The sequence below is a fragment of the Vulpes lagopus genome, chromosome 1 (genome assembly GCF_018345385.1).
Source record: "Vulpes lagopus strain Blue_001 chromosome 1, ASM1834538v1, whole genome shotgun sequence".
In the NCBI taxonomy this organism is placed as follows: domain Eukaryota; kingdom Metazoa; phylum Chordata; class Mammalia; order Carnivora; family Canidae; genus Vulpes; species Vulpes lagopus.
In genome coordinates, this window is record NC_054824.1 from 90,772,591 (window position 1) to 90,788,970 (window position 16,380).

Sequence of the window (16,380 nt, forward strand, 5' to 3'; positions counted from 1 at the left end):
AAGAAAAGGAAGAAAGGAAAGAAGAGCAAGTGGAAAGAAAGATAAATAAGAAAGCAATTGAAAAACAATGCCAAAAAAGGATAGAAGAAAAAAGTAGAGAAGCAAAATATACAGAGATGAATGAATGGAAGGAAGGAAGGGGAGAGGAAGGGAGGAGGAGAAAAGAGTAAAGGGAGTCCAAAAAAATAAATCCAGGTTAAATTATTTCAATTAATACCATGCTATATGTGTGTATATAAATGCACATATATGTGTATCTGTGTGTATGGTTCCCATTCCTCTACATTTGTTAACCTAATGGCTCAATCCCTCTGTTTGTCACCCCTCTCCTTCCCTGGCCTGGCTGCCGTCCTGCTCTGCCTCCTTCCTCGCATGGGTGGCCTCCACCAGCCTGGCACCTGCCTGGCACCACATCCTCCCCCTGTAAGCTCCAGGGCCCGCTGACTGCCTCCTTAGCTGCAGTGGGCTTCTGATGTGAGCCGTCCCCTTGGGCAGCAGCCTTTCTGTCCCATTAAATCCTGTCTTATGGCTTTTCATGAGAAAGAAAGGAAGGAAGCCACCCCATCTAGTATTGATGCCAAAGCAGTGTTTTAAAACATAAATCTGATCACATTATTCCTCTGTTCAAAATCTCCTGGTGTCTTCTGAGCACGCATAAAATTAAACTGTACTCCTTCCTGTGGCCCATATGGCTTATGTGGCATGGTGCCTGGTGCCTGTCTACCTCTCAGACTCCCTTTTCTGCCCCCTTTCCTTTACTCACTGAACTCCTGCACAGCTGACTCTTCTGTATGATTCAAGAATCACCAAATGTTCCCACATTAATGCCATTGCATTAGCTGTTTACACTTAGAATTTAGAAGGGTAGGGACCATACCTGTTTTTCTTTTCTTCTTTTAAAGATTTTATTTATTTGAGAGCGAGAGAACAAACAGGGTGAGGAGCAGAGACAGAGGCAGACAGAGAGGGAGAAGCAGATTCCTGTGTGGGGCTCCATCCTAGGGCCCTGGGATCATGACCTGAGCCGAAGGCAGATGCTTAACCGACTGAGCCACCCATGACCACACTCATTTTTTCTAATGTGATTTGTCCAGGGCTCATAGGCGCTCAATGAATGTTTGCTGAATAATGAAAGAATATGCTGAACAGATATTATTTTTCTCATTTTTAGGTAAGGATACTGAAGCCCAGAGAGATTCAGTAATACACACAAGAACACACAGCTAGAAGCTGGCAGGTCTGAGACTAGAATCCAGGACTAATGCTAGTCCTGGTGATCATCCTGCCCTCCTAGCATTCACTGGTGCCATCTCAGGCCCATGTTGCTTTTTTTTTTTTTTTTTTTTTAACTTTTGGAGAAGTAGTCACTTTGGGAATAATGTGTGTAATAGAGCCATTGCAACTGTTGGGAATGTTTCAATAGGAGGCTGTGTTTTGTGTCTACCTAGGGCAAGTTCATCAGGATGCACTTCTGTGCCAGAGGCAAGCTGTCGTCTGCAGACATTGATATTTGTGAGTAGCCACTGCACTCTCTGATTACTTTCCTTCTAAGTTTTGCGAGAACACCTAAGTATGATTCTTTATCCTTCTCTCATCCTGTAGATTTGCTTGAAAAATCCCGAGTGATTTTCCAGCAGCCTGGAGAGAGGAACTACCACATATTCTATCAAATTCTGTCTGGGAAAAAAGAACTTCATGGTAAGTGTATTCTGGAGCTGAGGGACATTCTAAAACAAGAGACAGATGTCAGATTCTTGGACCTGCAAAAGTATTGTTTCATAAATCTCATAAGAACTTAGTTTAGGGGCACCTGAGTGGCTCAGTGGAAGGGGATTTATGAGTAATGAGTATTGGAGTAATGCAGGGAGGGTGTTTCCTATGGGAGGAGCAGTGAGTACAGTGGCAGGAAAAGGCAGGGCAAGATCAGGGAGCAGAGATCAGGCTGACTGGACGAAAGGATTTGCAGGTTTTATTCTGATGGTTTCTGAACTCAAGGATTTAGAGGGGTGTGCATGTGTTACAAGGGTGGGGTAATAGGAGGTCATGATTTGTGGTGGGCAGGATGGATGGAAGGCAGGGATCCTAGGGGGAAGCGACTATAGTCATCCTGGAATCAGATGACAAGGCATTGACTAAGGTTGTGTCCGTGGGAATGGGAGAAAAGGGGGTGGATTCCTAGAAGAATGGACAGGTCTTAGCAATGACTGAACGGAGGAATGAGAGAGAGTGATGAGTCAAAAATACTCCCGAGTTTTATAATTTGACCAAGATAAAGGTAGTGCCAGGAGGAGAAATAGAAAAGTAATTTATGGAGTAAGAGAATGAACTTCATGCAGTCACTCAACAAATATTTACTATGGGACTGCTGTGTGTGCACCAGGCACTGCAGAGTGAGCGCAGGATTGGAAAATAAATAAGGCAGACAGGTCCCTGCTCTTGTGAGCTTACATTCTAGTATGGGAGCCAAGTAATAAACAAGGAAACAAAGAAATATATAATTTTAGAGAATGGTAGGTCTACAAAAAAAAAAGTAGGGTGTGGGGACAGAGTGAATTTGGGCTTGGTAGGGTAGAAGGTGGTTAGATTTTAGATAGAATGGTCATGCCAGATGGCTCTGAGAAGGCAATATTTTTGCAGACACCTGAGTGAGCAAACGAGCAGGTCAGATTTCCAGGGATAAAGTTCAGGGAAGAGGGAACAGTGAGTGCAAAGGACCTGAGGCAGGAATGCACGTGGCTTATCCTTGAAATAGCAAAGTGGCCATTGCAGGGGGTGGAGAGAAGAAGGTGATGTAGGGGGCAGGTGGGCAGGGCCAGATCAAGCAGCAGCTTGCACCCTAAGGCCGAGGACGGGAAGTCACTGCAAGGGGAGAGTGACAGGCTGATTGGATTGCCACGGTCTTGAGTATGGAGAAAGCCACTGAGGACAAGGATGCGCCCAGAGGAGTGGATGTGGGAGGAGATCAAGGAGCTGGGCGAGCAAATTAAAGGGCAGCTATCCCCTCGCCTGTTATGCTAGAGTCAGTGTGTTAATCATGCACTTTAGCAGTGACGGCCTTCACCCTCAAAGTGCCCCCCCGAATGGGGCAAGCTCTGCAAACTGGACAATTATTTTTGGCCTGGGTGCAACTGGTGATATAAAAGCGGCAGCTGTTCCCCTTCCTACTTTCCCTTCCACCTAAACTGGAACAGATTTTTTTTTTTTTTTTGATCTTCCTTTGATTAGCCCTGCCAAATCTAATATTCTTCGCACAGATTTCTCTGCTGTGCAAAGCATCTGACACATAGGGCCCAATGCAGGAACCAGCGGCTACTGTAAGACTTGGGGGAGCATCTCTGTTTACTAATAGAACTGGCCGAGGGCTCTGGGCGACCCCCTGGAAAATGCAGGCTTATCTGGAATTCATTGATCCTGTTGCGTCTTTGGGGGCTGCAGAGATTGATTACTGTACAAAGACTGACATCTGGTGGTCCAAAGGGGGTATCGTCAGTCCACCTGTTCTCCACACCATGGGTCATTCTTTGGGACATTTTAAAATTTAAACTTTTGATTCATGTTTGCCCAAGGAGGGTTTCAGGGTGTCCCAAGGGTTGTTACAGGAGGGCCCACCTTGGCAATGTAAGGGTTATGTCCAAGTTTCCTGAAAGAGAAGCACTTGTCAGTATACAGAAGAACTGGGGGTGGAGAATCTGTCGGGAGCCTGGGCACCCAAGGAAGAAGCCAAAGAAATGGGGTGATGTGTCACCCAGAGCCAGCCCCCAACTAGTCTCTGCCTCATCTGGAACATCCCTCCTCCCCTTACCTTTCAGTTTAGGCTGACTCTTGTTCAAGGTGTGGCTCCCACCTACTCCCTCCGTCTCCTCAGATACGGCTCCTCGAAATTCTTGTTCTTAATGCCAACAGGATGGCTTGGTCCTGCCTATCCCTTCCTAGTTTTCTTCTCTTCTTTGACTATTTTTTTCTATTTGTTTATTGTATCCATTCTTACTGTTCAACTGGTGTATAAACTCTAGGACGTGGGTCAGAAAATGTCCTTGTCTCTTGGGATCTTTGACATTTTGCCTACTGCCCTGAGTACTCACTTTGGTATGTGACAGTAATGCATGGTGGTGGTTGCCAAGAGGTGCGCCCAACCTGTCTACTAGTGGCCTGAATGCCTCTGCGCAAACAGTGTCAGCATCTGGGCCTCCTACTCTGGAGCATATTAAGTTGTACTCCCTTTACCCGTTAGGTCTTTCTTGATCTGGTCTCCTATGTTTACTCCCTTTCTCCCCACTGGTTGTGAGGAGGAACAGGATGTGTCTGTGGTGCTGCAGATTGTGCGCTGCCCAACACTAGAGAACACTATTCAAACTATAGACTCTGTGAATGATTCTCTCTGGAGTTGGGCAGTGTACACCTTCTTCAGCTGTTCATGGCAGTGTGAGAAACAGGTAATGGTGGGTGTTGTGGTATAGAGGTACTGGCTGCAGAACTTTGTGATTTTTATTTTATTTTATTTTTTATTAATTTTTTTAGAACTTTGTGATTTTAAGGGTTTTTTTATTGTTGTTGTTTTGCCCAACGTCAGCTTTTCCTCTTTTCATAGTGAACTCAACTGAGTCTTGGAGAACATTCAGCTATGCGGAAAGTAAAATTTAATGTCAGGATGCCATGTGAAACAAAGCCTTGAATGATATCATACCTACTCTTAAAGGGCTGTTTTATCTCCTACTTCAGAGTGGGATCTAGAAGTGAACCTGTGTGAAGGTTGATGCCTGCACTTTTTGCAGTTGTGAAGCAATCGACTTTCACCTTTAGCTTCCTCTCGTGCCACCGCCTCTTTATGCTGTCCTCAGCCCTCCAGACAGGCGCTCTCCATTCTCCACAAGCCTACAGCCTGGTCAACAATCTTCTGCGAGGGACTTCTCTGGCTTAAACAGTCTCCCTGGCCCTAATGGTGTCTCACAAAAATGTATTCACTTTTTGTTTTTTACATTCTCTCAGGGCCATTTCTCTTGATAGAAATGAAATTAATTAAATAAAGGAAGCTCTGTTTACATGATACTCCGAGGTAACCTCAAGCCTCAACCCAATTAAAATTCATTGCTCCTTGAAAGTAAATTTTGATAAGGCCCAGTGGGGAAGATGTTTTGAGCTAAAGACCTTTCAGAGTTCCTCATACACTCATGCATTTAGTTTGTACATTTTTAAGAGCCACCACTTCATGTTGACTACAGCTGCTCCAGTGAATGGGTAGGCCAGTGCATCAGCCATATTGCTGGTTAATGAGATAAGGGAAAAGCCCATTAGGTGTCTTTTATGACTTCTAGAAATAGCGCGTCTGGAAGCAGGTAGGCATGGTGGGAGAAGTGCATGTGTAGCACTTGGGCCTGTCACGGTGCCTTACTACTGGCCCCCTCCTGTAGCCTCCTTGAGGGAAAAGACTGTTATTTTTATATCCTTACCCCATTCCAATAGCATACACCTATTCTAGAGAAGAAAGATTAAATACTTTGATTTCAAAGACATGGATTATTGAACACTATATCTGAAACTAATGATGTATGTTGGGTAATTGGATTTAAATTAAAAAAAAATAAATGCTGGAAAATTTAAAAAAAACTGCATGGAAATGATGTCTGTATTTGAGCTGTGAAAGGACAAGATTTCATCGCACCCCCATGTCTGGCTTGGGTAGGGTGGTGATATTTGCCAGCATAAGGAACCACAGAAGAGGCATAGCTTCAGGGCACACATGGAAAATATCATAGATTCGATAGTGTTGGGTTTAAGCTACTTATGGCCATCTGCACTGAAATGTCTAGTGGGAAGCTGGAGTTCTAGGTCTGGAGCTCAGAAAATAGAGTTTTGAGAGTCATCAGTGAAGCCATGAATGAGCCTTGCAAAAGAATATATAGACATTTCATTTCTTGACCTTGAGAGTCACGACGGTATTTGACACCACTGATTCCTCCCTCCCCCTTGAGAATCTCTCCTCTTGGCTTCTAGCACACCACCCTCCCTTGTTTCTCCTCTAAATCTCTGGGTGTTTCTTTGTGGGTCTCTCTCTTTCATCCGACCTATGCTTTTAGAGCACCTTGGGGCTCAGTCTTTGCATCAATCTCATGGTGACCTCTAGACTGACAGTTTTAAAGAACATCTGCATCTGATGACTTCCACACTTTGGTCACAAGTCCAGACTTCTCTCCGGTATTCCAGACTCATAGCTAACTAACTCTCTTATATCTCTATGTGGTTTGGAGAAGGACCAAATTATTTGAATGACTTACAATGAGATTTACTTGCTACTCATTTTTTCCCTATGGAATCACTATTTTCTGATGATTTTACACAGTATAAAATGACAGAATCATAGATTGCTATGGTTTAGGCTATATATACAGTAAAAACTATGGGTTTTAGATGTTTATGGGAAATTCCTATGGAAAAAAGAGATGTGTAGAAGAACCCTTAACAAAGTTAATGTACATGCCCAAAGTCTTTTGAGTGTGTCCATTTCCTTTTAGCTTACACAAAAATTAAACACTTTAAAAGAAAAAAATTCTAGGAATTTGTAAGATGGAATTATACAGTATAAAGTTCTTGTCTGGCTTACTTCACTCAGGATAATTATTTTGAGATTCTTCTATGTTCTAGCACGTATTCGTTGTAGCATCTCAAATCTAATGTGCCTAAGGTCTGTCCTTCATCTCCTCTGTGTTTCCCATGTGTTCCATCCACTTTCAAAATCCACACTCTGAGGACTCTCACCATTGCTATTGTTACTGCCCTGGTCAATAGCATCATCTCTCTCCTGGATTATTTAACAGTCTCCTGCCTGATATTTCTGCTTCCATCCTTGCTCCCTCTGTCTTTAGCCCAGCAGCCATGGTAAATTAAAAAAAAAAAAAAATCAGATGATGTCATTCTTCTGCTCAAAAACCTTCAATGTCTTCCTAGCTCACCTAGAGCAAAAATGCCCAAATTCACCCTGGCCTGTGAGGAGCTATGACCTGTCCTCTTGATGCCTCTCTGCCCCTCATAACCTACCACCTCCCTCTTCAATTTGCCCCTTCCTGACCCACCTTAGCCACTCAGAATGCCAGGCAAACCGCCATCTCAGGGCCTTTGCATTTGCTCTTATCTCTCTGGAACATTCTCCCCCATTTATTCTCTCCCTCAACTTTTGTAGGTCTTTATTGAAATATCACCTTATGGAGGCCTTCCCAGATCACTGTAGTGAAAACTGTAGCTCTGTATGACCAGTACTCTTTGTTTTAAAGATTTTATTTTTAAATAAACTCTATACTCAATGTGGAGCTCAAACTCACAACCCTAAGATCAAGGATTGCAAGCTCCACTGACTAAGCCAACCAGGTGCCCCTGTGTTGCCAATACATTTGACTCCCCTCCCCTGCGACTTTTCTCCATGGCACTTATTACCATCTTACGTTCCATATATTTTCATACGTTTTACTTATTTTTAAAATTTCTGTCTCCTCCTGTTGGAATATAAGCTTCACAGGGACAGGATTTTTTCCCCGTGTATTTTAGGATGTATTTCTAAAACTTACAATAGTACCTGGCACATTGAGCTCAACAAATTTTTCTTTATATGAAGTGAGGCATGAGAAAGAACACAAAGATCCTTGAGAAGTATTAACATTTAAGGGACATTCTAGTCATCACTCAAGGATTTAAGCATTATATTGCTATTAAATATATCTATTCAGCTTGATTTTCTTTGGGCTAGCCCAATTTCTTTTTACTTCTTAACTTTTGTGAAATAGCTTCATTGAAGCTTTATCCACATAAATGTAAATGCTGACACATGTATATATGCATGAGACTATCCCTGCCATCAAGATAATGCATGTATCCATTCAAAAGTTTTCTCATGATCTTTTGTAACCCCCCGCCCCCGAGTCTTACTCCTCTGAGTCTTCCCCTTTCCCACCCAGTCTCTTGGCAACCTCTAATATGCTTCCTGTCACTATAGATTAGATTGCACTTTCTCAAATTTTGTAAGTTGGAATCACACAGTATATACTCATTTTTTTGTCTGGCTTATTTCACTCAGCAGAATTATTTTGAGATTTCTCCATGCTGTAGCATATGTTCATAGTTCTTTCCTTTGTTTGCTGAGTAATAATTTGTTATATGGACAAACAAGAGTCTGTTAATTCTAGATGGACACTTGGGTTGTTTCCAAACGAAGCCGCCGTGAACATTTGCAAAGCACAATTGTTTCTGAGCTTTGGGGTTGAGGATAGCAGCTTCACTTCACTGAGTGATAAACACAAAAATCAGAGTTAGGAGTCTCTCATGGTTTGCCCTAATTCTGGGAAACAAACAAAGGGTTGCAGAAGGGGAGGTGGGTGGGGGGGCGGGGTAACTGGGTGATGGGCATTTAGGAGGGCACTTGATGGGATGAGCACTGGTGTTATATGTTGGCAAATTGAATTTAAATGAAAAGGATAAATTTAAAAAAGGAAACATTACAAAAATCAGATCAGCTCAGAGAAACTTCATGGGGAGCAAGTGTTAGGCAGTAAGCAGTTAATGTGATGTGGCCAAGTTGGGTGCTGATGTGCTGCTGACAGCCTGGCTTGGCTTCCGCCTGCATTATGTTTCCTGACTAAGTGAATCATGTCAGGAGTCGTAGACCCATCAGAGGTGCAGCGGTGAACACAGAGGCTGATTTATGGATTCCTTGAAAGACAGACTCAGCCTCCTAACCGGGAAGACGTGATATGACAGGATTACACGGCTAATGTTCCCTGGGCGCTCAACCCCAGGGTCTGCCCCGCTTCCTAGCCTTTGAAATTCAGCCCTGTTATACTTCTAATTTTACAAAACATTTTTTTGTCCTCCACCCTCGACCATGTATCTAGGCCAAATTCCTGTTTTCAAAGTTTTGCCAACACGCATTATCTGTTTGTTTCACACCAATTCAAGTTGCTGCAATTGAATCTGCTTTTGGATTTGGTCCGCCCGGTCTTCTCTTGGGAGGCATTAACACATGACTGACAAGTTAATAGAGGGCAAAATTTGATTGCAGAGGTTTGGCTGTAGAATATGGATTTTATTTTGGCTTGTTTACAAGTGTGCTATCAGCTGTAAGAGTAAACTGTGAATATTGGTCAATTATTTCCTAAAGCCTTGTGGATTTCTTTAACTGTTTAAGTGATGGTTTTCCCATTGCAGACATGCTCCTGGTGTCTGAAGATCCCTCCGACTTTCACTTTTGCTCTCAGGGAGTCGTTGCTGTGGACAGCTGGGATGATGCTGAAGAATTGCTGGCCACTGATGTAAGGCTTGGTAGTTATCAAAGCAAAGATTGGTAATGACAATGAGAAATGAAAGCATTTCAGATCCTTTTTCCAAAGGGTCCTGGAGAACTCCCCTTCCTTCCTCAGGGGGTGGTGGGTGCAAGGAGGCCCTTTAAGTCTATGTCTGTTTAAAGTTTACTTATTTACTCTAAAAGTGCATACACATTGTGAGGATGGTTAACTTTGGAACGTGTGGAAAGATAGGAAAGTGTTTCAACTCAATGGCAACAACTGTTTTTATCTGGTATATATCTTTATAATCTTTATTCTTTTTTTTCTATTTGGGTTTGCTATTATATAGTTGGTCTGGTGGGGTTTTTTAATAAAAGATCGCAATCACACTGCATATACTATTCGGCATAGAGTTTGCTTTTTTGATTAATCCTGTAATATAAACATTTTCAACTGTTATTACAAAGTCCTCATAAACATTTAAATGAATACTTAATTTTTTATCAGGTATTTGTCCTATAGTGTAGTCAGCCATTCTCCTATGGTTAGGCTCTAAGAGTTTCTGTTTTGTTTTCTACTGTGGTAAATATCTTTGTAGGTAAATGCTTTTTCCATATATTAGACTCACCTTATGCTAGATTCCCAAAAGTGAAATTACTAGGCAAGGATTATGAATTTTTTATAGTCTCTTGATACATATTCTAAATTAACCACTAGAAAGATTATACCAATTTCTATCCTCTGGGACTGTGTGAGAACACATATCTTACCATGTGCAGTGGCTTCTTTTAGGGTGCGGTTCTTCAGTGCCATGGCTTTTTTCTTTTCTGAAATGTTTCCCTTTGCTAGTCTTTGAATAAAGTTATGGCAATGCAGGGGGTCCCAAAATAAGCAACCCATCAGATACGGTACTACTTTCTGCCGTAATGATGGAAGGCAAAATAATTTACCTCCAATAGCCAGTTAATGATCAATGGCTGGAGGGGTTGGGCGGCAGGGCATCCAAGGAAAGTTCTAAAACTACTGGAAGTTAAACAAGCCTTCCTAATTCTCTTTTAAAGGGATAAGCAGACTGCGGGTGACCAAGTGCCAACAGGGCCGATTTGCATTGCTTTGAACAGAGCTGTCACACCTCGGGCTGTGGCGATCTGTTTCATTCCCTTTGACAGCCCATGGAGTGTAGGGAGGTGTGACACACAGCGGGGGTGAGGTGCTTACTGCAGCCATTAGGCAAATGAAGACATGGCCATCTGTTTCTCTTTTTACAGCGGGCCATGGACATCTTGGGCTTTCTTCCTGATGAGAAGCATGGATCCTATAAACTCATTGGAGCCATCATGCACTTTGGAAACATGAAATTTAAACCGAAACCCAGAGAAGAGCAAGTGGAAGCAGATGGCATAGAAAGTAAGAATTACTTTGAGGCCATGGCATGTACTCTCTTCAATTCTCCGACCCCAGGCCTGCCCCCCTTTCCCTGCAGTTACCTTGTGCTTTTTGAAAATGTTGAAACTGATCAGCAATCTCTCTCAATTGCTATTCCTCAAAATCATCCTCTTAAACCACCATTCTGATGTAGGATTATGTATCTCAAAATGAGAAGCAATCCTTAATTATCGACAATGCCAGTAAATTTGCTAAAGGAGGGTAATATAGTTTTGACGAAGAGGTAGCCCTGCTGTCAGCACAGAGCCTGCTGGAAAAAAAAAAAAAAAAAAAAAAAAAAAAAAAAAAAAAACAGAGAAAGGAGAAAATTATCAGAAGATGTATGAAGTGACGTCATGGAGGTGTGGACAGAGCTCTTTAGAATTCCAAAGGTAGAGTTTCCTTTGGGTTGAGACCACACCGGCTTCATCCCCCTTTGTGTTTTATTCACATGAAAAGAAATCTATAGTCTTGCCTGCTTGCCAAAAAAGATTTGAGGCATCTTACAATGAGTGATCTGTCTAGAATGAACATTAAAAGAGAAAATCATGATTATGAAAAGGAAGCATAGTTATTATAATTATTTCATTTAATGTTAAAATTCCTAGCTACTAAAACAAAACTGAGAAAACTCATTTGTTAAATCTTTCAGCAAATAATTCTGAAAAATTTTATATTTCCATTTGTGATAAGATATATATAATATGCAATGTACCACTTTAGCTGTTTTTAATTAATTTTTTTTTTTAAATTTTATTTATTTATGATAGGCACACAGTGAGAGAGAGAGAAGCAGAGACATAGGCAGAGGGAGAAGCAGGCTCCATGCACCGGGAGCCCGACATGGGATTCGATCCTGGGTCTCCAGGATCGGCCCCGGGCCAAAGGCAGGCGCCAAACCGCTGCGCCACCCAGGGATCCCACTTTAGCTGTTTTTAAATGGATAGTTCAGTGATACTAAGTACATTCACGTTGTTCTTCAGCCAATCACTAGTATCCATTTCCAGAACTTTTTTATCATCCCAAACTGAAACTCTGTACCTATTAATTCCTCCCTATTACCCCCTTTACCTAGCCCCTCTCAATCATTATTCTGTCTCTATGAATTTGTCAACTCTACGCATCTCCTGTAAGTGGAATCCTACAATATTTGTCTTTCTATATCTGGCTTATTTCACTTAGCATAATGTCTTCAAGATTCACCCATGTTATAGTGTGTGTCAGAATTTCATTCCTTTTTGAAGTTGAATAATATTCCATTGTATGTATAGTTCACATTTTGTTTCTCCATTTACCCGTTTATGGACACTTGAGTTGCTTCTACCTTTCATTACTGTGATTAATGCTGTTGTGAACTTTGGCATTTAAATATCTACTCAAGTCCCTGCTTTCAATTCTTTTATACATGCCCAGAGATGGACTCGCTGGATTAAATGGTAATTCTATGTTAAATTATTTTGAGGAATCATACTGCACTGTTTTCCATAGCGGCGACCCTATTTTACATTCCCACAAGCAGTGCATAATGCTACCAATTTTCCACATACTCATCAACATTTATTGTTTTCTATTAAAAATTTTTATAATTGCTATTCTAATGAGTATATCTCATGTGGCTTTGTTCTGCATTTCCTAGTGATTAGTGATGTTGAGTATTTTTTCATGTGCGTATTGGCCATTTATATATCTTCTCTGGAGAAATATCAATTCAGGTACTTTGCCCATTTATGAATTGGGTTTTTTTTTTATTCATCAAATAATTTTTGAGGCCAGTGCACAGGCCAGGCACTATTCTGGTGCTGGAGATATACCTGGGAAGACAATATCATCCCTGTCTTGACTGCCTAGTTGGGAGATAGCTTGTATACAGAAACAGACAAATTTGCATGAAGTCATAATGAAAAAAATCAAGCAGAACAGAAGAATAAAGAATAATAATATCCTTATAGATAGAGTGGTCAGAAAATCCCTTGAAGGAAGAGAATACTTGAGCATAGATGAGAATGAAGTGAAGGAATGGGACCTGTGGCTTGTATAAGCCTCTTCTATATTAACATATTAAGATACGCTTTTGTGACATCTTTTTGTTGCTTTGTTTTTTTGGTTTTTGTGTTTTTGTTTCTTGGGTTTTTCTTTTTTCTTTTTCCACCCTTTGAAATGGTTTTTTGAGGAATTGTTTTCCTTATGACAACTAGGTATACTTATTTACCAGAAAATACCTATAATGATGCGCATAATGTCGTCCAATCTCCTGGTGGTTCCTTCTCAGAGTTTTTGCTAGATGTCTTCATCTGTCCTACTTCTGACTGCTATCGGGGTGCTGAGCTCCATCCTTGAATCTTTTCTCTGTTCTTTCTTTAGGTGATCATCTCAAACACGACAGGTATGGTATTGAACTCTTCATCTCACTCTGCCCCTGCTACCAACTCTTCATTTCTCAGTCTTTAGTAGATGTCAACTGGATTCTCTCAGTTGCCCAGACTCTTAGCATCATCTTGAACTCCTTTGTCTCTGCCTTGCTGTGTCTACCTTTAAACCCATGTAAAACTCATCACTACTTACTCGCCATGACCATGTCCACTGCTACCCTGTAGCCTGAGCCAGCATTTATCAGATTACTGCAATAGCTTCTTTATTGGTCTCTCTGTCTTCACCCTTCTCTCATTACTGATAGTTGTACACAGAACAGCCATTGGTGATCCTTTCATTGTATAAATCAGTTCATGTCCTCTCCTCACTCTAGGCTCATCAATAGCTCCCATCTTACTTAAATCTCAAGTCCTTTTTTTTTTTTTTAAATAGAGTTATATATTTATTTATTTGAGAGAGTGAGATTCTATAAGTGGAGTGAAGAGGGGCAAAGGAAGAGGGAGAGAAAGAATCCTCAAGCAGATTCTGTGCTGAGTCTGATGAAGGGCTCAATCCCAGGACCCTGAGATCACAACCTGAGCTGGAACCGAGTCAGATGTTCTACTGACTGAGCCACCCAGGCACCCACTTAAACCCCAAGATCTCATCATAGCCTCTTTGTGCTCCATGATACCTCAAAATCCCTCTAATTCTATCTCCTACTGTGATATTGTGATTTATAATAAAAAAAAATTAGATCTCTGTTCCAGTTTCTGGCATAGAGTTCTTAAAACCCTTGGAATCTTCTAAGTGATGAGAGCAATATAGGTGATTTTGTTTGGTTAATGAGATGACTTTCAAACTGTACCTAAGGATGGGAACTGGTCACCATTGGAACTAGAGAGATGGCACTTTTGGGGCCTACCTCCAACAGGGGCAGTGAGAGGGCTAAAGACCAAGTACTGTCACCAGTGGCCAATGACTTAACCAGTGATGTCCATGTAATGAAGCCTCCACAAAACCCCAAAAGGACAGGTTTGGGGAGCTTTCAGGTTGGTGAACACATGAAGGTTTGGGGACGATAGTGTTCTTAGAGAGGGCAAGGCTCTGCACTTTTTTCCTACACCATGTCCTCTGCTCTCTATGCAATCTGACTATTCCTGAGTTATATCTTTTTGAAATAAACTGTTGATATAGTAAGTAAAATGTTTCTCTGAGTTCTGTGAACTCCTAGCAAATTAATTGAACCCAAGGAGGGGGTCACTAGAGCTATGAATCCATAGCCAGTGAGTCAATAGCCCAGGAGACAACCTGGACTTGCAACTGACCTCTGAAGTGGGGGAGTAACAGTCTGGTAGAACTGAATCCTTGACCCATGGAATCTGATGCTACCTTTAGGTAGAATTGAGTTCAATTATAGGACACACAGCCGGTTCACAGAATGGCTCGGTATGGAATCAACACCCCCCCCCCCCACCAACCTCAATCCTGAGATTAGGGTACAGAGCCTTCACCTACCATTTCCCTACTTTCATTCTCTTCACTTGGCCTCATTGCTCTCTCTGCTCCTCTTAGAGTATGCAGGAACCCCTGTTTCAGGACTTTTTCACTGATTCCTCCTTCATCTGGAGCTCTTTTTTCCTATGCATCCTTATTTCTCACTCCCTCACTTTATTAAGGTGACTTCTTAAATGTTACCTTATCAGAAAAGCCTCCCCTGACCACTCCCACCACTTTCTATCGCTCTCTATCCTCTTACCCTGAATATTTATTTTTTCTCCATGTCGTTCATACATCTATTTTTTGGTTGACCACCCTACTCCTCAATCCTCCTCAGATGTAAGCTTCATAAAAGCAGGGACTTAATTTGGTGTGTTCTGTGCTGTGTTTATAAGTTTTAAAACAGTGCCTGGCACATTAGTAGTAGATAATTATTAAAAGGATCCTACTTATTTAGGGACAATCACCATTAATGCCACAGAACATATCTTTCATGTTTTTATAGTTGAATATGTTCAGGGAACTTTTAAAGATAAAATATATATTTACATATTCTTCATACTAGATTTTTTTACTAAATTATACATGAATATCTGGTATCTTTTCTGAAATATCTTTTTAGATGGCTACAAAATGTCACATTGTACAGATAGTTTAAATATCTATTATTATTATTGAATACTTATTTCATCATGAACAAAATTTTGGTGAACGTCTTTACAGATTCAAAGATACATATGCTTTTCCTCAGTAAACTTCTGAGTAAATTTTTGTTCTCAAGCTGCCCTATGAGTAAATTTCTGAAAATAACTTTTGCACTAAGTTCACTAATATTGTTATTTAAAAAAAAAAAAAGATTTATTCATGAGAGACACACAGAGAGAGAGAGAGAGAGAGAGAGAGAGAGGCACAGACACAGGCAGAGGGAGAAGCAGGCCCCATGCAGGGAGCCCGATGTGGGTCTCGATCCGGGGACTCCCAAGATCACACCCTGGGTTGAAGGCAGTGGCTAAACCACTGAGCCACTCAGGGATCCCCAACAGTTATTTTTTTATTGTTAAGTAGCCAGCTTTTGTTTTATATTTAAATATTAATAAAGTTAATTTTTGTATATTGTTACCTATTTGCATTGCCTCATTTTTGGATTTTTGTTTCCATCCCTAGCCCACTTTTAAAATTGAGAACATTTTTCTTTGGAACAATTGACTTTTTCTTACTGATTTCTAAGGGCTGATAATGTATTAAGCTTTGGTGATGCTCCCTTACCCCCACCCTCAGTTAATCATGGAGGGAGGATTGAAGGAGCTGGACAGATAGGAGGGTGTAAAGGGAGAGAGTACCCAAACCAAATGGGGCATTCTTGCCTCTTTCAAGTGCCAATCCCACATTTCTCACATTCTACTGAATAATCTGGTACCCTGAATTGCATGGCTAAAACTCTTATCCTCTTCTCCCATGTGATGTCTTCCTGTTGACTTCTGTATTTGTATTCATGATGCTGCTCTTCCCTCTACTTCTTAGGTCAGAACCCTCTTGGTCATGTTCCCCAGTCTTTTCCCATTTCTTTATTACCAATTTAGACCATCAGCCCCTTGCATGTTGGTATCTTGTAATGGATTCACATTCTTTCTACTCTTCTTGCTCTGGTCAGTCTTGCAAATCTGCACAAAATTAATCATTGTGAAGCCTGACTCTATGCCGTGTAGTCCCTTTAAAGTTTCCTCATTATTCAATGAATACTTTATAGTGAGTGGTGTCAAAAGTCTTCTGTGACCAGAAATCACTCGCTTTTCTCAGTTTATTGCTCACTCCCTGACTTTGTGGCCAGTCTTTGACATAC

The 16,380-nt window shown here is 41.3% G+C and overlaps 1 protein-coding gene across 1 annotated transcript in view; it reads left to right on the plus strand.

Annotated features, from left to right (window-relative positions):
* Positions 1 to 16,380, plus strand: part of MYH15 (myosin heavy chain 15) — a 150,288-nt gene that overhangs the window by 17,472 nt on the left and 116,436 nt on the right. The window contains exons 9-12 of the mRNA XM_041748566.1: positions 1,449 to 1,512; positions 1,603 to 1,698; positions 9,190 to 9,293; positions 10,535 to 10,673. Coding sequence (XP_041604500.1) covers positions 1,449 to 1,512; positions 1,603 to 1,698; positions 9,190 to 9,293; positions 10,535 to 10,673 — 403 coding nt within the window. The remainder of the gene's footprint in view (positions 1 to 1,448; positions 1,513 to 1,602; positions 1,699 to 9,189; positions 9,294 to 10,534; positions 10,674 to 16,380) is intronic.